This window comes from Oryctolagus cuniculus, chromosome 1 (genome assembly GCF_051225735.1).
Source record: "Oryctolagus cuniculus isolate XC-2025 breed Fujian yellow rabbit chromosome 1, ASM5122573v1, whole genome shotgun sequence".
NCBI lineage: Eukaryota > Metazoa > Chordata > Mammalia > Lagomorpha > Leporidae > Oryctolagus > Oryctolagus cuniculus.
Window position 1 is genome coordinate 91,580,670 of NC_142867.1, and position 27,301 is coordinate 91,607,970.

General features: G+C 35.7%; 1 protein-coding gene across 2 annotated transcripts in view; it reads left to right on the forward strand.

Moving 5' to 3' along the window:
- The window catches only part of CNTN5 (contactin 5), a 1,376,886-nt gene that overhangs the window by 851,398 nt on the left and 498,187 nt on the right, over positions 1 to 27,301 (forward strand). For both annotated transcript variants that reach the window (XM_089312106.1, XM_051820359.3), the window contains exons 5-6: positions 14,954 to 15,077; positions 15,204 to 15,379. In XM_089312106.1, the coding sequence (XP_089168232.1) occupies positions 14,954 to 15,077; positions 15,204 to 15,379 (300 nt within the window). The remainder of the gene's footprint in view (positions 1 to 14,953; positions 15,078 to 15,203; positions 15,380 to 27,301) is intronic.

Below are 27,301 nucleotides of genomic sequence, written 5' to 3' on the forward strand. Positions count from 1 at the left end.
AGAGCTTATCCAGGTGAAGGGAATATTAAGACTCTGGTCATAAGTTTGTTTTCTATTTAATTATACTCAATACCACTCCTGGCATAGAATTAAGATTAAATGTATTCAGATACTGAAAGTAAAAATATAAATTTTCTTGAAGGGCAACTTGACAATGAATACTAATAGCCTTCAAACAATCATATCTTTCAATCTAGTGGCTTTATTTTTAGGCATGTGTTCTGTAAAATAAATAAAGAGAGCGCGCACACACACACATATATATGCCATTATTTATTACTGGAAAATAAATAATCTAAAAGTCCAACACTAAAATTTACTTAAATTAAGAACACCTGTGCATCCATTAGTGTAAGGTTTGAACACTAATGTTCTCTGTCATTTTGGGATATACCAGAAATACAAGGTAAAGTGAGTTGCAGAAACCCAAAGCACCTGATTACTTGCCAGGTTCTACAGTAATGTCTTTTTCTGTAGCTTATCTAACTGCAACTCCTCAACAAGTATATGAAGTGGATATTGTCACTGCCTTTTACAGATATTTCAATTTAGGGGCAGATAAGCATCTTTTGCAAGGTCATACTTGGAATTAGTCTGTGCAGTTTTCATTTGCCTATCTACTTATTTTAAAAGCAGTACACTCTGGGCTACATTTCAGTTATGATTGTTGAATGACTAACCATTCAACATGACATTTTGCAAGGACCAAACTACTTGGAAAGATTCTAGAAATGTCAAATTAAGTTGTGGTACCAGGCACAGAGAAACTCATTCTTCATGATTATTCCAGTTGTTACATGAAGCCGCATCTCATATTGATGGCATTTAAACTTTAAGAAAAGTGGTTGTGCCATAACAATGTCTGATCTTTAAAAATACTCGTACTTAGTAGTTTACAAATTCCCTTTGCATTAAATAGAATGTCACACTCAGTCCAACAGATACATTGTAATTTGTGCTCTTTAGGCATTACATGCAGGCATTCCTGGGACACAATCCTAGTAGAAGGTACCTAGTGTTCAGAACTATGAACTATTCTTACAGTTGGAATAATTTGCTAACAACTAGTCTTCTACTCTTTCATTCTCTTATAGTTCACAATGAAAAAGAATACATAGATAGAAAATATGAATTAAAACACATAACTATGAAGAATACAGTAAATATTGGGACACAAGAGGAAGCCAGACATGAGACTAATTTAAAGCTTCTTTGTAGTTGCCTAATATACCTGTTTGGGACTGTTCCATGTTGAGAAATTCACAGTTAAAGAAAAAGTCTAGTCAGTTACATACTTCACAGTGTTTCCAACAATAACCTTGAGTAGTTAATTATTAGAAATACAACTATTCCAGAGAGTAACATCAGATAAATTTGGAAGAGTCTTGATTAAGAGTTTATTATTTGGGCCAGCACCGCGGCTCACTAGGCTAATCCTCCGCCTTGCGGCGCCAGTATCCTGGGTTCTAGTCCCGGTCGGGATGCCGGATTCTGTCCCGGTTGCCCCTCTTGCAGGCCAGCTCTCTGTTGTGGCCAGGGAGTGCAGTGGAGGATGGCCCAAGTGCTTGGGCCCTGCACCCCAGGGGAGACCAGGATAAGTACCTGGCTCCTGCCATCGGATCAGCGTGGTGCCCTGGCTGCAGCACACTGGCCATGGCGGCCATTGGAGGGTGAACCAACGGCAAAGGAAGACCTTTCTCTCTGTCTCTCTCTCTTTGTCCACTCTGCCTGTCAAAATATAAAAGAAAAAAAAAAAAACAAAAAAAAGTTTAAAGAAGAGTTTTTTATTTGGTAGAATGACCTGACATTAGCTCTGGAACATAAATAATAATGAGTTTATTCTATTTCAGTAAGGGCAGATGAAACCCAAACAGCAACAGCAAAATGAGAAGTAGTTCTCTCAAACTGTGCTGCTCAATCTTTATATGTAAATCACTTGGGAGTCTTGTTAAAATATAGATCCCCATACGAACATGAGGTGTTATAAGGTCAGATAATCTTACACACAAAAAAAGCTTCCAATGACACTGATGCTGTCAGACTGCGGATTAAACTTCGAGTAACAGGGCTCTAGGCTGTGAATAATTTTAATATAATTCAAATCCTCTGCTGATCTAGTTTAATCCATAGTTTAGAGCATCAGGAAGAAAGGATCATCTGAGTATTTTCCAAGTAATCTTCTATAACTATTGTTTTCTCATCCGAGTGCTTGATGGATCTTGGCTAGATGTAACTTCAAGTTCATTCTCCCTGACAAGAGCCTGACATATGGCTTTTGTCAGGTAATTCCCTTTAGCCTTAATACAGAGTAAAGCTGAGGGTGACATGCTCTTGTGAAAAATGAGAAAACTAACTGAGCCCGAATAGAAAGTCATCCCATTCCTACCTAAGCCAAGAAGAACCCCAAATGGAGCTGAGATTTTTCTGAGATGTAAAAACATGGTTTGCAGGACAATTTAGGAAGCAATTCCACTTCTGGATATACTACCTAGAAAACTCTTCCACACATTTATAAGGAAATAGAAAGTGTGTTTACTGCAGTATGTGTAATGGTATAAATTGGAAACAACTCAGATGTCCAGCTGGTGGGGAATGGATACATAAATTATAACTTACTTATTCAATGGAAATTAAAACTGCTAAAGTGACTGGACTAAATGTAAAATGTACCTCAAATGACTGGACTAAATGTAAAATGTACCTCAAAATATCATGGTACGTGAACAAGGAAAATTAACACTTTATAAATAATGTGATATCATTCGTGTAAAATAATATATTCTGTTTATGGATACATGTATGTAATAGCATTTTAAGACATGAATTTAAAATCGTAAGTTGACTATAGTGTTTATCTCTGAAGACAAAGGATAGAAATAGGAAATGATACTAGGAGAGGGAAGATAAATGGCTTTAATTAGTGATATTTTACTTCTTAAAAAAAACTTAAGCAAATATGATGACATCAGAGGTAAATAGACTAAAATGACTCACAGTGATCCCTGTTGCCCAGCAGTTAAGGTGTAATCCCTTCTTAGTGGGCAAAATCTATTAAATTGCCTCTGGAGAATAGATCATGGCAAAAGTAAAAGGTTAAGACACCAGACTTAGGGATACAATGGCCTCTGACCTCTGCCTCAGTTGCCTTCTCTTGCCCGCTGGCTGGATCATGCTGGTGCAAGTCAGTTTGCACTGAGGGCCTCCCTATTGAGAGGCACGGGGGAAATGGTCCTTGCCCAACTTCCCATGAGTAACTGAGGCATGCAGTTTAACCACCCTCAAGTGCTGGATCTTACTGATGATCCTGTGAGTTCACATGTAGATCCTAAGGTCTAGAACCTTGGGCCCAGACTGTTCTCCCATCTTGTGAAAAATAACAGTGAGTGTCTGGTGCCCTGATCACCAGAGATGTGAGATACTAAACGCACAGCTTGTTCAATCTGTGAGTAGCCTCTCAACTTTGCTTACCATACTCATGTATTTTCTAAGGAAGATTCATCTTTAGAGTTTCATACGTTTCATCCGTTTTAGTTTTCTATGCAATCTTATGATCATCTCAGTAGGTTGGTATTCTGTTCTAAGCAGCAAGTCCCTATCATCACACAAGATTTATTTATCTGAATCTTGATTATGTATCCTTTTTGTTTTCTTTTCTGTACAAGGCCACTTGTTCTATGTGTTTTTTAACAGAGGCTGTTAAGAAAACTTGAAACAAAAAGGCAAATGCTATTAAGTAGAAGAGAATTCTCACTAGTTTTAGTTTAAATTTATTATACTTTTTTCATTTTATTATACCTTAGAAAATAAGCATTTAAAATATAAGAAAAATGGCCAGTGCTGCTGCTCACTAGGCTAATCCTCCACCTGTGGCGCCGGCACACCAGGTTCTAGTCCTGGTAGGGGCACCGGATTCTGTCCCGGTCGCTCCTCTTCCTATCCAACTCTCTGCTGTGGCCTGGGAGGGCAGTGGAGGATGGCCCAAGTCCTTGGGCCCTGCACCCGCATGGGAGACCAGGAGGAAACACCTGGTCCTGGATTCAGATCAGCGCGGTGTGCAGGCTGCAGTGGCCATTGTGGGGTGAACCAATGGAAAAGGAAGACCTTTCTCTCTGTCTGTCTCTCTCTCACTGTCCAGTCTGCCTGTCAAAAATTTTAAAAAAATAAAATAAAAGAAAAATGTTATGAAAATCTGTCAATCTCCTGAATATGTTGTTCAAATCATGTCCACAACCTCTTTCCTGACAAGATACTAAACTAATCCACATTCTTAATTATTTCCGAATCTGAAATTCTATATTCTATAAGTATAGGTATTAATCCTATACTTTATGTAAACGATGCTGTGTATATTAGTTATAACCCACCTTAATCTTCAGTACCTTCCTGAGACTCATCTTTCTTGCAGTTCTAAGTTCATTTCCTGAAAAGCATACATAGCATTGTATGACTGTAGCAGCATTTACCAGCTCTCTTTGATAGCTATATATTTTAGTTCTAATTTCCTGCTGTTACAGTGTCATAGGAATGTTCTTTTGCATACCTCGCTGGCAGTTGTGCTATGTGTGTTTTAGAAGTGTAATTTTTGTAATAAAGGATATATACAAGTGTGATTTTTTCAGATATTGTCAAATAGCTTTCTGAAGTGATTGACACTTCTAGCAACAATGTGTAAATGCTCATATTTCTCCATGTTGTCATCAACATGTAATTTTTTTGTCAATCTCTTAAGTATAGTTTGTCTTTTTATTGTGGTTTTCTTTTACATTTCCTTTATTAGTGAGATTGAAGCTTTATTATGTGAATGGCATACATTATATTTTCCTCACATGTATATTTCTTACTCATATTTGTCTATTTTTCTATTAACACATTTGTCTTTTTATTCATCTGTGGAAAAATTACAAATCAAGTTGTCACTACTTTGTTAAATGCATTACAAATATGATCTCTCAGTACTTAGTTTTTTTGTTACTTTCACAGTAGTGTCTTTTGATGATCAAAAGCTTTTTATTTTAACTTTAATGGAATCAGAAGTAGCAATACTTTCCCTTGTCGTCTATGCCTTTTTGTGTCTTAATTAGAAGGTTTTCTTAACTTGAATCATCACTTCCTTCTAACACTGAATTTTGATTTTCATGTTTATATGTTGAAATTACATAAAATTAATTTTGCAAATGTTATAAAAGATCTGATAATATTCCATTTATTTTTCTAATTTTGGAGTACTATTTCTTAACTAATAGAAACATTCTCCACTGACTTAAAAAAACAACTTTCTTGTATACTTACAAATATTTCAAAAACTTGATTTACTTTTCGCCATAAATATTTTTAGCTCATTTGCTATTTATTCCTACATCTCATAAAAGAAAGGTAAAAATAAAGATTAGGTAAATAGCTTATTTATTAAGATAAAATAGTAACATAGAAAACAGAGTCAATACATGGCCTTTGTCTGTTGGCTACTATATCTAGAGCCTCATGACTGTATTCAGTTGTCTGTTATTTTTATTTATTCTTCCTCATGTAGCCTTGTCTTTTGGTATTTTGGTAGATACTGTGTTAGTAAAAAAATCACTTGAAAAATATGTAAAAATTACTAGTAAAAATAAGTTCTGTGTTTAAAAGGAAAATGGAAAAAAGTTTGGATAAAACTAGCCAATATCTGCCACACTCTTTTTTAGGATAGTACTTTTTCTTTTCCTCTTTCTTTTGTTAAGTAGATAGATCACATTTTCTATGTTGCTCTCTGAATTTTTTTGGCTGTTTGTTTTCTTTTGAATTTTAGTAATTAGCATGAACTTAGTCTACTCTTTTAGTTCTTATCCTTAATGTAGTTATCTAAGAAATTTATCATGTGGAAAATTTTTCAATAATTTTAATTTCTCACATGTGATATGTGTGTTTATTGTTTTCACCTGTGTTATTTTTGTTTTATAAACAAAAATGACTGCAAGGGATATTTAATTATATTTTTATAATATATAATATCTGCAATATCATTTCTCTTGTTCTAATCCTTTTCTCTTTTGACTTTATTTCTTACTGAAGCTAATCCTATAGAATGAATATATCACTATGGAAAACTATCTTAGTCTTTACGTTTCAAAATATTTTTTCTTCTTTGCTCTTGACTCATAGATACTTTAATGGAGTTTTAAGTTTCTAGGTTGGTAATGGTTTTTCTTTAATGCTTCATATATATGCTGACCTTTCTTGTGGCAAGTGAGAAATGTGTTATCAATAAAAGAGTCATTCTTCTGTAAATAGACTGCATTGCAGTCAATGCTTTTGTAATTCATGATATTTTGTACTTCTACTTTGTAGTCTCAAAGTGAATATATCTATTCAATTGCCCACTGTTTGCAAAACAATTACAAAAGGAAGATAATATCTATTTTCAGAAGTGTAAAATTATCTGTTTCCTACAAAAATTGCTTCTATACATATTACTTAATTTTTTTTTGTTTTGGGAGGCTATGTGGGTGTGTCTAATACACACCACACAATCACACCACACACACACACATATATAACATATATATATTTCTAATTTTATCCTTCATATCCTTTAAGTACCTTTTAGTCTCTACATTTTATTACAGTAGATGCATTTTAATGGCTGTTTTATTTTTAAGATTTTTGCTCAGTTCTTTTTTATATTCATCTCTTTATTTTTATCTCTTTTGTGTTTTAGAATCTCTTTTCATTTTGAGGAAATCTACTGTTTCAATTTGTGTCTTTGAGTACCCTAAATGTATTTGTAACAAGTCTTGGGTTGGGCAAGAATTTAAAATGAATTTTAACTTAAATTGTATTAGATAGAGTCTTATTATTGACTTTAATATCTTTTTCAACATGAGTAGTCTTTATCTATGTTCAAATTTTGGGTGCTTTGCAGGTACATATGAATATGGAAACATTTAAATTTATTTTCCTCCTTTGATTTCCTCTTGTATTGAACCCATTTGTGGTCACTGACACCTGGTCCTCGGTACCTCTTGTTGAGAAACAGTTCTCTTAATATCATTTTGAGGTACCACAGCACCATTGTTGATAATGAATTCTATTCTTTGAGCCTAGAAACAATTGATTTGCTCACAACCAGTAAGCTGTTTCTGCCTACTTTCATCTTCCCTAGCTGAGAAGGTTTAATGACCTATTGACTCATGTGCTCACAATATTTGAAAGAGAAAAACATACAGATATAAAAAATTCCCCATACAGTGTTATAGTAATTATCTTTTCAGTAGTATGTTAAGGATTATATATGAGTGTAGAATCATAATGGCATCTAATTCACCCTGAATTGTATAATTAGGAGAAACAACACTGAAGAAGTGATACCGTGTCTAAAATGTACTGGATGTGTGGAAGTACCTTCCAGATTATGGAAACTGGTTCAATGACATAACAAGAAGAGAAAACATGTATTCCTGTGTTTTAGGAACCATATATATTATATGCTTGTAGCTAAACACAAATGATTGCAATGAAATTATAGATAAGCATACTTCATGTTAAGGAGTCTAAAATTGTATCTAAGTTGGCCATAAGCCTCCATTAACCAGTGGAATCCTTCTACTAGTAGTTGCCTGATCTAGTTCTGAACACCCAGACTTAAAATAATCATAAAATCACTGAAAGGCATAATTGACTTGAAGAAAGAAGTAGCAAGAGGATAGGAAGATGACAATAGCATATCTCCCTTGTACACTGTTGGGGCCTCTCCACGAGGCTTATTTGGTCCAAGCAGCAAGTATCTGTATTGGTTCTCTGTACGTTTTATGATGGTTATTTGTTGTAATTATATTTCACTGATAGACTGAAATGTCTTGACAGGTTTACGTCATATTATATGAGTAAACTAGACAGACCCATATTCTAGAGTTAATCAGTGGGGAGATTAGGACCTGGTATTAGATATAGTCTTTTAAAAATTTTTATACAATGCAAATTTCATGTATTTTGTATATACATGTTTAGGAGCATAGACATAACTGCCCACCCAACCTTCCTTCCTGCCTGCTCCCACTCCCCTCCTCCTTCCTTCTTCCTTTCTTTTAATTTTTACAACGACAAACTTTCAGTTTATTTTATAATCATAAGATTAACTCCCACTAAGTAAAGAATTTAATAAAATGTAAGAAGAAAAAACAACACTGTTCCTCAACAGTATAGACAAGGGCTGTGAACAATAGTAAAATCTCATTAGGCACAGAAGTGGTTGATTAAAAGAAGGTTTATGTCTGAAAGCAGGTTTATAATCCATGGAATATTGATAATGCTGGGTCATGACCATGGAAACAATTAAAAACACAATGATCCAACACCAAGAAAAAGCAACCCTAGAGAGCCTGGCTGTAGGAGTCTCAAGTTAGGTGATAACTTACTGTATTGGCAGAAAGGAAGTTGGTATCTGGGAAGCCCATGGATAAGTGGCAGAAATTTCAAAGGGAGTTGTAGAGGTCAGTTACTAACTTGATCCTAGGACAGGACTCTACAGGGGAAACTGCCTCCATCACAAAATAACACATTCCAGAGTCTGTTTGGAGAAAGACAGATGGGCCTGCAGAGTCATAATTCACGGTAGAGCTTGATCTTCCTGTTCAGAATCTCTCCTGGAAGACTCCTGCCGCAGCAGCCTAACTGTAGGCAGCCATGGTTCTCTCTACGGCTCTCGCCCAGGGCTGCTCAGAAATTACGACCTTTTCTTCAGAAGTATGAGAGTCTTATTGTTCGTCTCAGTGATTCAAAGCTGCCACTTTAATTTAGAGACTGGAGACCAGGAAAGCTAAATGACCTATAATTATAAAGCACCGGACTCTTAAATGTCATGCCAGACGTTCTCACATTCTTATGAGTGAAAATTCTCTATAATTATCTGAGAAAAGAATTTAACTGGCATTACATTACATGCACAGGATTTTTAAACGTAATGGATATGTCAACGCAAAAGCTGTGCAAATTACAAGATTAAACTTCATTTTGTTCAGAGATTTACCAAAATTTGTTGGTCATTTGGAAAATCACATTACCTAACACTGATGACACTCATGATGGAGTCACAAGCACCACACACCTGGCTAAATTGTAGCAGCTACATTCATAAGAATTTTATAAACAAAACTAAATCTTGACTTACTTCTTTGTGTCTTCTATTATAATTTTTAAAAAGAATTTATATGTTAAAAAGGTTTATGATAAATCATTTCCCTTTTATATGGTCTTTTAATTAATTAAAAACATTCACATGCAGGTATGTTAGAATAATCATTAATTTAATTGCCATAAATGGAGAGTAAAAAAATTTTGTTATGAAAAGAGTTTGAAAAATGGATGTGCAGCAATTTTTCCCCAGTTACATATTCTTTTTCTAGACTTGCATGGACTAGGAAGGATTGGCATCGTTATTAAGGGTTGGGATAAAAAAGGGGAAGGTCATGTTCTATTCAGCTGTCAAACCTAGCCTGTCTTGTCTCCTTAGCCAAGACCACAGCCTGTCTCAACAATTCAGATGATCCTAGGGAATGTCTTGTTTTCCTGATGTAAACAAAGCTGTCCAGAGCTAGAGCTGCCCTTCACATATCTCTACCTTCCGATGGACATGGGGATATGATGAAGAAGTGTTCAAACTCAAAGATTAATTAGAAGGACAATTCTAAAAATTGGAACATTATAACTGGTAAAGCTGTATCTTAGGTTGACTGAATAAATAGCATCACAGACCCCTGAACTGGGGATGTGGTTCAGCCAAGTTAGTAACTAAAGAGAGTGAACTAGGAGAATTAATGAAGGCAGGAACCTGTAATCTAGTGATAATCCATACTTCAATGAATATTGCTTCCATATAAAAAGATGTTTGACCATTTGAAAGTAATTTTATTTTTCATGTAGCATTAGTCCGTATTAAAAATCCTGGATGCTATAATAAACTTTCTTTTTATAAGAAAAAGACTTATTTATTTACTTATTTGAAAGTCAGAGTTACAGAAGGGAAGAGGGAAAGACAGGGAGAGAGATCATCCATCTGCTGGTTCACTGGCCAGATGTCCAAGATAGCCCAGGCTAGACAAAGTTGAAGCCAGGAGCGTCATCTGAGTCTTCTGTGAGAGTGGCAGAGGCTCAAGCACTTGGGCCATCTTCTGCTGTTTTTTTCTAGGTATCAGCAGGGAGCTGAATCTGAAGTGGGGAGCCAGTATTTGAACAAGCGCCCATACAGGATGCTTGCTTCACAGGTGGCAGTTTTACCTGCTATTCCACAATGCCAGCCCCAAAAGCTGTTCTTCAACACAATAACATGATTCCTAACCACCTTACATTTTTCTCAGTTTTACAATGAGTTGTCTTTCATGTGAAGTGTTGAGACCCAGGTTCAGTTCATTTATTATTTTGTTTTTCTTTAACCTTAATAAGGTTTTCTTGGCATCTTCTCCTTTCTTCAGCCAGTTCACAAATGAAAACAAGGAGAGTGGAAAATCATGCATGACATTTTGTAACTAGTCCTGGATTTAATATACATTATTTCAGTTCAGAACCAAGTTGTTTCATTCCAGGCCAACCTTTAGAAGGGCCAAGGAAGTGTTCCAGTGTGCCCAGGAAGAGAAAATGGGATTAATGAGCATTTTTCCTGTCCCTATGACACAAGAGTAATGAAAACCTGTATAACTTTGTGCTCTGAAAACATGAAAGTTTCACTTTAGCTTGTCATGTTGATAACAAATTTAATTAGACTTTTATGATGCACTTCATTTATTGATCATTTTTGGCTAAAATTGTTGGAGGCTAATTATATTGATTACAGAGAAACAGTTGTGTATTAGTAGATTTGAACGTTTAAGAATTCCTGTGGGAATTCCTTGTTCTCCATACTATTCTTTCACTGGAACATAAGATATTCTTAGTAGAGCTTGCAAATTATAATATCAATGTCAATTTCAGTACATTAAAGTTATTGTTGCTGGGCAAGTCAACTTAATTATCAAAAAATTTTGAGTAAAATTGATTTATTATGTACTAGAATGGGGTGAGAATATGTCTTCATTTAAGGCATAGCTTTATTTTAAGAAAAAAATTAATGTAATCCCAATAATAATTTATAATGACCTCATGGATTACTAGAAGTGATCTAGCTAAGCCTGGAAACTCTTGTACAGAAAAGATGTTTAAAATAGATGGAAGATGATCCTTGCAAGTTTATGATTTTTGACAGGATTACAATGGAACTTAAACATTTACATTTTCTCAAGTATCATTCTTTGTAGATGGCACTTTTACGATCCATTATTTTTCCTGAAAAGTACACAGATTTCATAACACTAGGTTTCTTAAATACATTTCCTTCCAAGTCATGTAGGAAGTGTATAAGTGGTTGTTTCCCACAGATTCTGTGGCTCTGGTATCTGGGAGTGGCTGAGCTGAGTAACTGTGTCTCGTCTTCCAATCAAGCTTTCGATTTCATGGTTATTTTCATTTGACAGCTGGAGCAAGGGAAGGATAAACTCTTTCCTGTGGTTTTTTTAGGCTTCGGATTATTGCTGCTTTTGATCAGGCTAGAGATTTCAGTTCATCATCTCTTGAGCCTTTCCACAGCCGGAAAAAGAGTCCTCAGGATGTGACAGCTGTCTTCCCTTTGAGGGAGGGACCCAAGAGAGAAACTGTACTTTCTCTTAGCTTGTTTCGACAATTTTCAGAACACAATGCTTGCAATGCAAGAAATTGAGACTTATTTATCTAGTTATCTATATGGGCATGCTTTATGGATATTGGGATATTAATATAGTGGTTACAGCATAAGAAAAAAGGAAAAGGAGAGGATAAAAGGAAGGGTGAGAGAGAAGCAATGAGGCAGGTTGAGGAGGAAGAGGAAAGAATGTAAAGGAGCAGAGGAGGGGAAAGAGAAAGAGAAGAAAGATAAGCAGAAGAGAAGGCAAAGAAAAGGTGAAGAAATATTTGTACTCATAGCCATGACCGTAGTCGAGTTCTAGAATGCATCTGCTCTGGATCTGTATCCCAGGTGTGCCATTACAGATTCAGTTTTTGGTTTTAAGCCTTAGTATTTTTCACCTCTAAAATGGAGGAATAATTTTTGCCAGTGGTTTTTGTATCACATAATATTGTGCATGAAAATACTGAGCATGATGTCTAATATTTAGTAATTATGGCATAAATAAATGCTAGTTATTAGACGTTAGCTATTATTTAGTTCTTTTGATATAAATGCATTTATAATTATTAATATTGTCATTTATAATGTAATGTAAGGGGAATTGTCTATAATTAATAAATTAATAGCAGACTATTAAAGTTTTTGACTCATGACTATAAAATGATAGCAGTAGAATTAAACTTATGTGTGTCTGATTGTAAATTCAAGAGTTTTTTGTTATAGAAAGATATAAAATGTACTTATCACATGTTAATTTTATACATTAACTTAAATGATCATATTTTATGCCTCAAGCCAGGAATAATTATTTTTTCACTACTGGAGTGTGCAATTCTGTTTCATAAGGTTTTATATGTTCTAAATATTTATAAATTTATTATGCAACAACAAATACAAAATTTTAAAAACGATTTCCTCTATTTATCAAATAATTTGTTTTCCTTTTTCTTGTTAAGTGAAAGTGAAATAATTTGGTTTAAGAGAACCACATTTTGGTTATTTTGATGTTACAGTTTCTTGTAGCATAAAACATTTCAGCTAGTTTAGCAGAGCTCAGAAAATATTGTCAGTGTATGCCTACTCTGAGTGCTCAAATTTTATTTGGTAAATGTTTAGAATACTATGACCACTTTTGTTTTTCTTTGCTTGAGTTAAGGGACTTTGAATACACTTACAGAAACCAAGTCAATTTACTCTGAACCCATTTTTCTAATTATGGGGTCTACATATGTTCCAGTAATATGTGTTTCTGGAACATTGTCCCTGATACTTCTTTCTTGATATTCTTTTGTGGTTATTCTGTGGGGATGTAAACCTCTAACTATTTAACACAAATACTGAAAATAGGTCTTCCTGAAATACAAATCTGCAGTTAGGAAAGTCAGTGATTTGCAGGTCATTTTGATCCTAGGGAACATTCAACAGTGCTCAAGACTATTTTGATTCTTACACATTAGAGAAAGGTGATACTAGAATCTAATGAGCAGGGTCCAGGGCTGCTGTTAAAACATCTTCCAACTGATGTTATACGGAACAGCCCCTCACAGCAAAGAACACCAGTATCAAAAAGTCACTTGTGTAGAGGTTGAGAAACCTTGATTTAAGGCCATTATGTAATGATATTCATGATAAAACAAATCAGTCAAAAATTTTACTTTTTTCCCAATTCAAAATTTATTCAGGATGTATAAATTCTTATACACTTGCAGGCTACTGTATGCCCCACAAGCATATATGCGAATCATTTTTCAGGTCTAACTCCAAAACTCAATTCCATGCTGACTTTTGAGGTCCATTTTTATTCCCACTTTTCCCATGACTTTATTAGTTTCAAATTATCATTGTCATAGGAGTTTTCTGAGTATAAACAAACTAGATAAAATAGAATCTACTATCTGGCATAGAATAGGTGGTAAGTTTTAGTTCTCTTCCCACTTGTCTACCCTTTTAATGCCTTGTGTATTTTGATCTCCTTATTTACTATATTTACATAGTGACTAAATGCAATGCATAGAGTTTTGACATTTTAATTCAATTATTTGATTTTTTGAGGATGTATCTACACTATAGAAATGTATTTGTTTGAAAATAAAAATTTCTTTTTTAAAAAACTTTTATTTGAGAGGCAGAGTTACAGAGAGAGGGAGAGACAGAGATCTTCCATCTACTAGTTCACTCCCCAACTGGCCACAATGGCCGGAGCTGGGCCGATCTGTAGCCAGTAGCCCAGAGCTGCTTCTTGCTCTCCCAAGTGGGTGCAGTGGCCCAAGCACTTGGGCCAAGTTCCACTGCTTTCCTAGACTATTAGTAGAGAGCTGGATCAGAAGAGGAGCAGCTGGGTCACAAACCGGAGTCCATATAGGATGATAGTACCACAAGCGGAGGCTTAGCCTACCACACCAGAGCTGATCCTACATTATTTCTTTCTTAATACTCAACATTGTTAACACTGAAGAAATAGTGCTTGAGTGAAATGTGTGAAGAAAGGAACAACTAAGGATCAACATTTCCATATCTGTAGCTGTCAAGCAGTTAGACAGTATTAACACATCATTTTTCTTTATTATATATTATTTTAAGCATTTTAATAGTTTTACAAAAATTATTAAAATTGTATATGTGTAGGCCGGCGCTGCAACTCACTAGGCTAATCCTCCACCTGCGGCACCGGCACACAGGGTTGTAGTCCTGGTCGGGGCACCGGATTCTGTCCCAGTTGCCCCTCTTCCAGGCCAGCTCTCTGATGTGGCCCGGGAGGGCAGTGGAGGATGGCCCAAGTGCTTGGGCCCTGCACCTGCATGGGAGACCAGGAGAAGCACCTGGCTCCTGGCTTTGGATCAGCGCAGTGCGCCAGCAGCAGCGGCCATTGGGGGGTGAACCAACAGAAAAAAGGAAGACCTTTCTCTCTGTCTCTCTCTCTCAATGTCCACTCTGTCTGTCAAAAAAAAGTATATGTGTAGTATTATTTTCCTTATTTATGCTTTAGAAGATGAAATAAAGATATAAAATATATACTTACTGTTTGGGATGTTTGTTTTTCTGTTGATATATATATCACATGTTTACAAACACTGTTAATAAAAAACTTCTGTGTAGGTCCCTAAAACTTAGTTAAACAATGCAATTTCCTGGCTACATCTTCATTTGGAAAATTGTTTGCTGATTACAAAGAAAGTGCAAGAATTTAAATTAAGAATATAGTGAAGGAATAAAGCCAAAACTGAAAACAGCCAAAAACCAAATATTTTGAGAAATGCTTAAATATATCCTTTTTGACCCTTACAGAAAGTGTGGACTATGGGCCAGTGTTTGTGCAAGAACCAGATGATATCATTTTCCCAACTGATTCTGATGAAAAGAAGGTGGCATTGAATTGTGAAAGTCGTGGCAACCCAGTTCCCAGTTACAGGTAGAAATTCACTGTCATTTTTCTTAAGCTCTAAGATAATTTCCATTAATGAGATTCTGACACATGCATGGAATTTTGTAATGTCAAGTAATTTTTACATATTTGTCTTCTGACTTTTTTCCTCAGATGGCTTCGAAATGGAACAGAAATAGATTTGGAGAGTGATTATCGCTATAGTTTGATAGAAGGTACTTTCATCATAAGCAACCCAAGTGAAGCAAAGGATGCTGGTCATTATCAATGTTTAGCAACCAACACTTTCGGAAGTATTCTTAGTAGAGAAGCCATACTTCAGTTTGCCTGTAAGTAAATAATTACATGATTTTTTTCCATATATATGCATACAGTGTTATAATTGTACTTTGAAATTTAGTTAGGAAAAGCTTAAAATCTCAAAAAGTAAGGGTAAAATCATGATAAGGAGGAGAGCTATGCAAGCCATCTATTCATTCGTAGGAGATTTTGAAATTACTTGAAGGGATTTTTTCCTCCCATAAAATAATATCTGGCATACTAGTATGGGAAGTTAAACTCTACTCATGAGTGTAGGTAAAGTATTGGAATTCAAATATCTTTTGAAATCTCATTCTCTGTCTGCTTTTGAAAAATATCTATTTTTATGCCTTTATTTGCTGCCTATAATAGTTACTCTTTGTTATAGATTCTTCAGAATATATTCAGAATATGTTCTAAATATTGTACCTGTTCTTAGTTAACTAAAGCAATGTCCTGAAATACTAAAATTTCAGATTGTGACTGTAGTTCCCAGGAATTCCAATTTTTTGTTGGAAAATATATCATATATTCATGCCCCACATAGTTACATTTAAATCTATGAACTCACAGATGACATACACACTAACTTTGGAATTCCCAAAATTAGTGATGTCATAACTATATTAGTTTGTATAAGTACATCCCATGCTGTTTGCACAACAAAATTACCAATGATATAGTTCCTAATATGTATTTCCATCATTAAGAGATACATGACTATATAGAGACTGGAATATAAACATTTTCTAAAGCAGATTGTGTATCTCATTAACTGAATATATTGACTTCTTAAGATCTCTGGAATTTCATAATGATGAAGGTTTACACCAAATTGAGGCAAGGCTACCAGATGAAAAACTTCAATACTATTCCTTAGTAAATAATCTTACTTGAATATAAATTCTTGTGGATTATAATTTCTACACAATAGAAAGCTCAGGAATATTTGCTTTAATACATGTAACTTTGTTGACAGCATAAGCTGTCATGAAATTGTTTTCATTTTAAAAAAATTCCCTCAAGAATGTAACAATTGATTTTTCTCTATATAATCTTTCTCATGTATCACTTATAATTAACCCAGAAGCCAGGCTCACTATTATAGAAGTGTGAAGGAGAAAGAGAAATGAAATAGGATTTATAATGAATTTAATTTGGAAAACATTAACCTAGATCCTAAAAAATCTAAATATTATCTTTAAAAATATTTGTCTCAGGAGTTCATATGGGTATGTTTATAAACATCAACATAACATACTAAATACACCACTTTTATTGTGTAAAATATTACATGACTTATCACAGAAACTAATACTTTCAAGTATGTGCTTTAACAAAGTAACTTAATAAACAAATGGCTCCTGTATTCAATAGAGCGGTCTTTTCATGACAGCTATAGCAAGTCCAGGGAACATATATACAAATACATAAACTTATATCTTTATCTATAATGTCTGACACAAGTACACCAGTTAGCAATAGCCTGTGTGGTATTTATTTCCCCTAATAGGAGAAAATTATACCAAGTTTTTTTTTTTTTTTTTTTTCTGAATGCTTTAGTGCAGTAATCCATTTTGGGAGATGCCAGTTGTCCACATGATTGCGCCTTCCTGCAAAGACCAGTGGCAGTCAAGCCCAGTCACTCATCAATGCTCATCCTGATCTGAAGGGAGCAGTTTGGTACTAGCATGTACACTTCATTGAGAAACCATGAGAAACAGTCTAATCTATCTTACCTGTACAGCATAAGGCTGTGCTCAACTTGGTTAGAGCAATGTTGTTTATTTCTAACTTCAGCATTTTAAGCAGTCATATGGATTCCTTGACAGAATCTTCTGACTGTGCCCTTCTGCCTTCACAAACCACCCAACTCAGTCGGTAAGGAAGATAGGCACAGGATCCCAAAAGGAATCTGGTTGAGGCAAATACTCAGTTTCTTAGGTAGAGAGGGCCTCTTCTGTCTTGGAATTGCTTCAAAGCCTAGAGGCCACTGTGTTTATACTTCAGGTCTAACTCCACTGTTTTTCCACCTTTGATCTTTGGGGGGAAAATATAACTGGGTTATAGTAGAGAGAGTTATATTTGATCAGAAATACACTTTATTACATCTGGGTAGGAGTATGGATGTTGTGAGATTCTGGGAATCCAGGTAGTATGGGAATTAGGGGAAGAAATGAGGTAAAAAGTTAGGGAGAAAAAAGAAAAGGGTCTTCAAAAAGGACGTGAATGGGTAAGTGAGATTTAGAAACTTGAACCTGTATCAAGTGTTGTAGCTCAGTGGATTAAACCATTCTTTGGGATTCTCACATTCCATATTGGCCTGCCTAGTTCAAGTCCTACTCTGCACTTCTGATCCAGATTCCTATCATTTTATTTATTTATTTATTTATTTATTTATTTATTTTTGGACAGGCAGAGTTAGATAGTGAGAGAGAGACAGAGAGAAAGGTCCTCCTTTTCCGTTGGCTCACAACCTCCCAAATGGCTGCTACGGCTGGCACGCTGCGGCCAGCGTGCTGTGCTGATATGAAGCCAGGAGCCAGGTGCTTCCTCCTGGTCTCCCATGCAGGAGCAGGGCCCAAGCACTTGGGCCATCCTCCACTGCCTTCCCGGGCCACAGCAGAGAGCTGGCCTGGAAGAGGGGCAACCGGGACAGAATCCGGAGCCCCAACTGGGACTAGAACCCGGGATGCCGGTGCCGCAGGCGGAGGATTAGCCAAGTGAGCCATGGCTCTGGCCAGATTCCCATTATTGCGCCAAGGAGGCAGTACATGATGGTCCAGGTCCCTGGGTTTCTGCCAGCACCCTGGGATACCTGGTAGAGTTCCCAGCTACTGGCTTCATCAGGGCCAGTCCTGGCTGTACAAGCATTTGAGGAGTGAACCTGAGCATGTTAGAGATTTCTATCTCTGGCTCTCTGCCTTTTAAATAAATAAATAAATAAATCCCTTTAAAAATTAAAGATAAAAAACTTGGTGGCAACTTTTCTTTGTATCTTGATTTTATTATGTCCATATTCATATATACGTATGAAATAAAACCACTCATTTTTGTCGATAGAATGCTAAATGTCTTAAGTGATTTTGTGGATGACCACTTATTCCTTTTTTTTTTTTTTTTTTTTTTTGACAGGCAGAGTGGACAGTGAGAGAGAGAGAGACAGAGAGAAAGGTCTTCCTTTTGCCATTCGTTCACCCTCCAATGGCCGCCATGGCCGGCGCACCGCGCTGATCCGATGGCAGGAGCCAGGTACTTCTCCTGGTCTCCCATGGGGTGCAGGGCCCGAGGACTTGTCCATCCTCCACTGCACTCCCTGACCACAGCAGAGAGCTGGTCTGGAAGAGGGGCAACCGGGACAGAATCCAGCGCCCCGACCAGGACTAGAACCCGGTGTGCCGGCACCGCACTTATTCCTTTTTATACATTTTAAATCATTTTTGCCACTCTCTAAGCTTTTAAGTATTCATTATATGGCTGGAATTTCAAAAATTAATATAGTTAATAAATTTAGATGATTGCTAAAACATTTATTCAAGTTTTGCTAAACACTAATTAAATGTTTCAGTATAATACATGAGTATATTAAATATCTTAGGTTTAAATCAAATTTGTTGGGGACGGCGCCATCACTCGCTTGGTCAGTAGTCTGCCTTGTGGTGCCAGCATCCCATATTGGTGCCAGGTTCTAGTCCCAGTTGCTCCTCTTCCAGTCCAGCTCTCTGCTGTGGCCCGAGAGGGAAGTGGAGGATGGCCCAAGTGCTTGGGCCCCTGCACCTGCATGGGAGACCAGGAAGAATCACCTGGCTCCTGGCTTCAGATCAGCACAACGCTGGTCGTAGCAGCCATTTGAGGAGTGAACCAACAGAAGGAAGACCTTTCTCTCTGTCTCTCTCTCTCACTGTCTATAACTTCACTTGTCAAATAAATTAAAAAAAAAAACAGATTTTTAAATTATCAAAATAATTTAAAATTTTAAATTAATACTTCTAAACTATTTCAAGTGCTTTTAAAAATTTATTGCAAAGTCAAAAGACAGGCACTGACATAGACAAATGAGATCTTCCATTTGTCAAGAGCCAGGGCTGGACCAGGTTAAACTCGGAACCAGGAATTCAATTCAGTTCAGCCACATGGATGACAGAGACCTGGTTGCTTTAGTTATCACCTGTTGCTTTGCTGGATAAGCATCAGCAGGAAGCTTAAATAGGGAAATAGAGTAGGGGCTAGAAACAGGGAACTCTGGCATGAGATGTTGGCATTCCAAGCGACAATCCAATCGCTACATCAAACACCCTACTAACCGCTCTCTTATTGAGATGTACTTTTATTCTGTTCACAATAATTTGATACAAGTATTTTTATCTTTTATATATTAATTGTATCATATACTGTAAGATGATTGTATAGAAAGTACATTTTATGCATTGTAATATAGCTATTGTGATCCTTCTATGTCTAATAGAAAAAAGAACCATATTTCTTCATCAGAAGTCAGTTTCTGAGTCCTCATCTGAATTTTGCATGTCTCTTTCAAGCAGGAGACCCGTTCAACAGTCTGGGTCTCTTTCATAATTGAACCTCATTTTTATTATATCATAATTTAAAAATCTTTAGCCTTTACACCTTTTTTTTTGCCTTTTGTAAAAGCACCTCTTTGCTTGAAATAATGTGATTCTAGAACATATTGGACAATATTAACTAAACATAGGACAGGTCCTTCCAAATTATATAAATAGAAATCCATATAATATGTAGTATGTATATAATATATTTTTATAATATATTTAAAAATCAAGTTATCCATATAAAATATACTATAGTAATGATAATACAACTTTAATATATCATATTAGAATCATGTTTATTTTTCATATACTTAAATATGTATATAAATACTAAACATCCTAAATTTTAATATCTTTATGGTTGTATGATTTTTTGTATAGTCAGTTTACTCATATGCATATATAAATTATCAACTTTGGCCATTGAAAAGTTGAAAAGTTAATGCAAGCTTTTTCGTTCTCTTATTAACTAGAAATATACCATAAATATCTTATCTTTCCACTGATAACATGTGGATCCCCTACCATCTACTCCCCACAACTGTGCATAGATTCAGTTACTTTTAATGACCATAATGTTAGAGAATTAAATGTAGGTGCCAGAGGTGCATATCAGATCCTTGGGGCAGGATAACATTGTTGATAAAGCGGATTAGTGAAAGAGATTAAAAATATTTAAAGGTCTCAAATTCACATTAATCGTTCATGTTTACTGAATGCTTAATTCTGTGGCAGGCAATGCTCTAAATGTTTTAATTACATTAATTCCTTGCATACTCAGAATTAACATGAGTTAGATTGTAAAAATGTAAATTTGTTTCACAGATGATACCTCTAATTCAACTCTAGTAGTGCACAATCTTTCTCTACTCTAATGTAAATACATATTGTAATTCTTTTTGATATAGCCATTTGATTTTCACTTCCTCACAGAAACTATAATTATATTGTGATTTATTGTATATTACCTTTTTACTTGAAAATATTTTAAGTAATACAGTGAAGTATGAAATAGAGTTCAGTGAGCATACATAGATTTGACAATTTTGAACATTTTGCATATTGATTTCACATATAAAATACATGTTATTTGTCCCGTCCTGCGGGACAGCAACTGGGGCCGAGCACCTAGAAGGAGAAATGAAAGGGACAGGAGACACAAAGATGGCAGCAAGACAAGATGGCTGATCAAGCTGCGATTTTATTTTTTTTTAACCACACACTTATATATCGTGAAGGCAGGGTGTCGGGCGGGGGAAGGAGGGGAGTTTACCTTGCAGTTGCAATGCTTGTGCAAGCAGAGGAAGGTCACAAGGTTATCTTGCAGCTGCAATGCTTGTGCAGGTAGGGGAATGGTCATAAAGTCTTAAGACACATGGTGGCATTATCAGTACTTTCCGGCCCAGGCTGCTTAGCTCTACTTCAGTAGTTTTCCGCTAAGAGGCCACATGTTGTGCGGTCCCCAACAGTTATTTTTAAGCAGGGGTTGATGTGTTAATATCACATAATGTGGGATTCATGTTAACAATTACAAAATGAGGAAAGAAGGGCCTATTAGTTTGTAAGTGATACAATTCAGTGAACACAACATTGATAAATAAACATATACCAAGTAATATGGCATCCATACACTTTTTGCCTTATCTGTATTTTAACTTATACTTGAGAGAAAAAAAAATGTGGTATTGGTCTTTCCATGTCTTTTTTATCTCAGTTACTATGTTCTCCAATTCTATCCATTTTGTTGTAAATGTCAAGATTTCGTCTTTTTATAACTGAGTAAATCACACTTTGTATGTGTGCCACATTTGCTTTATGCATTCATCCACTGATGGAAATATAGGTTGACTCTGTTTGTTTGTCACCATGAATATTGCTGCAGTAAACATGGGGATTCTGCTTTCTGTTTTATACATTGATTTCATTTTCTTCAAGAAATAGAATAACTGGATAATCTAATAGACCTATATTCAGTTTCTAAAAAGATTTATTTATTTATTTGAAAGAGTTACATAGTGGAAGAGAGAGATCTTCCATCTGTTGGTTCACTCCCAGATGGCTGCAAAGGCCAACGCTTTGCCAGTCAGAGTCAGGAGCCAGGATCTTCTTCCAGGTCTCCCATGTGGGTGGCTACTGACCCAAATACTTGGGCTGTATTCTGCTTTTCTCAGGCCATTAGCAGGGAGCTGGATTGGAGGTGGAGCAACTAGAACATGAACAGGCACCCATATGGGATGCTGTTGTCAATGTTTATTTGAAAGGCAGAGCAGCAGACAGAGAGGGGGAGAGATTCACAAAAAGATCTTCTATCTACTTGTTCACTCCCCGGATAACTAAAGTAGCATGGGGTAGGTCAGGCTTTAGCAGGGAAACAGGGGTGCCATCTGAGTCTCTCACATGGGGTCACTAGGGCCCAAGTACTTGGACCATCATCCATTGCCTTCTTAGACACATTAGTTGGAAGATGGATTGGGAGCAGTGTAAGCAGGACTGGAACTGGAACTCTGAACTGGGGTGCCAGTGTCCCGAGTGCTGGTTTAACCAGCTATAACATGATGCTGATCACTATTTTTAGTTTTTGAGGAATACCTATACTAATAGTTTTCCGTAATGGTTGAACTAATTTGCATTCCTACCAGGAGTGTATTAGAATTCCCTTTTCTCTACAACCTTCCCGCTTTTTAATATTGTTACTTTTTGATGATATCTAACATAACTGGAGTTAGAAGATGGTTCAATGTGGTATTTTTACATTTCTCTGATAACAATGATCCTGAGAAATTTCAAAATGTGTTTGTTAGATGCTTGTATTTCCTTATTTCAGAAATGTATATCTAGATTCTTTGCTCATTTCTTAACTGGATTATTTACTTTTTTGTTGAATTTCTTTATCTTCTTATATATCGTAGATATTAATCATTTATCAGATATAGAGCTTCAGATACTTTCTCTCATCTGTCAGTTGCTGTTCACTCTATTGAAGGTTTCTTTTGCTGTGTGGATGCTTCTTAGTTTTATATAATCCTGTTTCTTTATTTCTTTAGCTTTTACTGCCTGTGATTTGGAGATTTACCCAAAAATCATTGCCTATGCTAGTTTCCCCTGTGTTTTCCTTAAGCACACACACACACACACACAGAGAAAGAGATAGAGAGAGACAGAGACAGAGACAGAGAGACTGACTGACTTCCACTGGTTCACTCTTCAAATGCCCACAACAGTCAGCTAGAAGAGGCCATTCAGGAGCCAAGAGCCCAGTGTAGCTCTCCCACAAAGATGGCAGGGACCAAGTACTTGAATTTTCAAGTACTGTCACCCAGTGCATTAGCAGCATGTTAGATTAGTCGATAAACTGAGACTTTAACAGCCACTCCAAAATGCCATGTGGGCACCTCAGGTGATAGTTCAAGCTCTTTACCCATTGCCTATCCCTTTGAATCATTTTCCATGATTTTTTAAATTCGGTTTAATATAAGGTCTTGTTTCAAACTTTTATATGCTTCTTTGCTACAATTTGCTGAACAGCCTGTCCTTTCTCCAGGAAGTGTGTTGAATCACCTTTGCCAAAGATAAGTTGGGTATAGATGGGTAGATTTATTTCTTTGGTTCCTATTCTTTTTCAATGTGTTACATGTCTATTTTTATTTAAGTATCATCCTGTTTTGGTTACAATAACTGTCTAGTAAGTCTTACATTCTGTTATTGTGATGCCTCAGGCTTTGTTTTACGTTGCAGTTTGCTCTGGCTATTTGGTGTCCTTTGTGTTTCTATATGGATTTTAGGATTTATTTTATGATACTGTGTGAAATGTCATTGGCACTGAATCTGTGAATCACTTTGAGAAGTATGAATATTTTGGTATTATCATTTCTTTCAATGTATTAACATGGTAGGTCTTTACAATTTTTTATGTCTTCTTTAGTTTAATTAGTGTGTGTGTTTTTTTTTTTTAATTTCCACATCCTTGGTTAAATTTTTCCCAAGGTATATAATTTTTAGTAGCTGTTATAAGTGACATTCCTGTTACAAATTCTTTCTCAGCAGGATCATTATTGGTGTATAAAACCCTACTGATTTTTGCATGCTGATTTTGTATCCCATAACTTAGTTGAATTCATTTATAGTTCTAAAAAAGGCTTATGGAGTCTTTTGGTTCCCCTGCATATAAAACCATCTAGAAATAGGAAGAATATGACGTCCTCCTAAACCGTAGGTTTCTATTTAGAAAGAAATAAATGGTTTTGGCTACAATTTCCACAGCTATATTGAATAAGAGTGGTTAAGGTCTGACTTTTTAAATTTGAGTCTTCTCTCCTGTTTTCTGAGTTAGGCTAGCATACACTATCTTATATTTGCTATTTCCACTTGTTTTTGTTATACAGGTATTAAGAAATTTAATTATGAAGTGATGGCTGATGAAATAAGAATAGTGATATTTTGAAAATTATACTATTATATAGTCTGAAAATTATTGTGTTTGTAACAAAGATTTCCATAGGACTTCTAGCAGTCAAAAGGACCCTAATATCTTCCCACTTCCACAAAGGAAGAAATTTTTTCCCTTGATAAATTTGTTTTTGTACATTTATGAAATTTTTTTTAATTTTTAAAATTTATAAAAAAGAACAAATTTCATGTATTTTATATGTTAAATTTTAGTGATGGGTTAAGGTTGTGATTATACAGTAAATTGAAAATATGTCATTGTAAAAATTTAAAATAAGAAAGGAAGGAGAAAGGGAGGGATGGAGGTTATGGTAGGAAGTATCATTATGATCCTTGACAAGTTCAAATTGCTCATTTGTGGCTTTATATAGCAATCCCAATGATAACTGCATCAATTCGATAGCAAGTTTCATTAGCTTGACATAAAGTCAAGACAATATATTAAACATAGCAAGAAATTAATCATGAATTTACTCACTTATCTCTAATAAATATATTATTTTCTGATTTTGATTTGTATAACTAATGGTTTTGAGCAGCTGCTGCACACTTGCTCATCCCCTTCTAACCTACCCCTCATATGTCTAAGTGTCTACCCAGGAGGATCTTCCGTTTTCAGTTCTGCCTAAATGAATATTTATAAACATGGTTCATCTTTGTTAATGTTAATACTTTAACATTAATACATGTGTACCACACAAGGGTATAGTAAAAATTAATAAGATGGAGATGTCATGTTTCGAAAGTGGCTTTTAAGTTCAAAAAGAAAGGCAGAAATAAATTCAAAGCTGGATTATTTTTGCTGTGTTGATTGTTACTGGTTTCAATGAGGTTATTTTTGAGAAAATATATTTTATTGCAGGAGCTTATTTTCACCATAAGGATAATTTTCTCACCTAGCATAGTGATTTCTCTCAGTGACAAGCAAGGATACACCAAATAAAACTTTGTCACTCTATTAGCTTATTACTATGCTGATGAGAATTTGGAACTGATAATGTTGACACTGCACACTTTTCAAACATCCTTCAGAAATCAAAGCCTCACAATAATTTCTCCAAAGTCAAGATTTCTGAAAACAATTCATGTGAGCAAATCAAACATAAAATGAATCAAAATAAAATCTTCTTATGCTGTCTCTTGCTTTGAAAATATCTTTATATGAAATCCTTGGCAAACGGATAGTTCATATCTAAATTTCAATACATTTCTTTTCAGGCCACTTATATGATTTAAATTCCAAATATCTCATTATTTTTCCCTGAAGCATTTGATTAGAATAACTTCCAACTCTTTTAGTTGACTTTTGTAGACTCCGCTTTTAAGCCCTTTAACTTAATCTTTCATTTTCATATAAAATTAAAAATTACTTCCCTGGATTTTTAATGACTTTTTCCAAGGTAAAATTGTCCTTAGACTTTAAGCCATATTTAATAGTGTGTATCATCTAAATAAATTATCTGAATAATCAGCAACTTCACATATACCCAAAGCTTGATTTCAGTAGAATATGGGGCTTTCTTAAATCATCTGAATATTAATCAGAATAAAATAGGTATGTTGACACAGGTGAGTTTATTAGTTATAAAATTATCAGATTTTAATACAAATTAAGCTAATATTTATTTATAGTTTGACTTCCATAACAACATAATTCATTTTTTTCTCAAATAGCATCACTATTCACAAAAATATATTACTTGCATTTTCCTTTAAAAGAATGATTACAGGAAATTTGAATGTATTTCCCCTTATTAAACTACAGTATGAACTTTTTTGTCCACCTGAAAAAATAAATAATGGTTTAGAGAAAAGTTACTGAGTGAATAACAGTCGCTATCTATAGTATTCTCAAATCCTTAATTCTATTAAAGTATAAATTTGCAAATTTGTTAATTATTAGTGTTCATCTAAACAGGTACTTTCTTTATTAAAGTCGTGACTCATTCTGTCCATATGTGACAGATGACATCCAGCAAGATGGTCCCACCTGCTAACTTTGGCACAGGGTATTGTTTTGCGGCATTGCTCCTTGTTTTTAGAAATATAGAAGACCAGGATCAAGGAATATATATGTCTCCTGACCCTTTTCTGCTCAAGCACATTTACAGAATTCATTGCCCTTAATCCTTATCAAAGTGTCTTTGAAGACCTGTGCCTACCTAGCGCAAGAAATTCTCAGGTGCTACTAGTGTCAGGTTAATGTGATAAGATCATTTCAGGAAAACTTATGATCCAGGTAAATATAAAGATGGCAATATAATACAAAAAAGTATAAGCAAAGGGGAAGGTATAGAATATAAATATTTAAAAAAAATAGGGGAGAGGCAAGATGGCGGAATAGGAAGGGAGCACACTGATAGTCCGGGGAGAGATAGTTTAATAAAAGTGGAGATACTGCAGGTTCAAGGAAGAGTAGGGGAGGAAACACCAGAAGAAACTCTTCCAGAACGCGTGATTCACAGCGGACCTGTGTGGAGAGCGTGGGAGCCCACAGTTCGGGACACCAGCGGCAGACTCAACACACCAGCTGGAACGCAAGGTGAGCCGAACCTCAATAGCCCGAGACACCGGCAGGCAAGCAGAGAGAGGAGACTAGAGGGAACGACCCCCGGGGGGAAAAGTTCACCAGGCTAACTGGAAGAGAGAGAGAGAGAGAAAAAAAAAAAGGTGACTGGTACGGACACGGGTTTCTCTCTCTCTGCTCACCTCTCAAGGGCGAGCAAGACAAAGAGCAGGCGCCATCTTGGACATACGTCATAAGCAGAGCGACCTCAGGTCTGCACCGGCCCTGAGCCTAGCAGAAAACCCTGACTCTGGGCGGGGCGAATTAACAGGAGATTAGGACCTAGTAAATTTGTGGTGCTACTGAACTGAGACTGTGAAAAAAGAGACGGTAGGGGAGAGAACTCACGGAATTCACCTGAGTACTCTCCA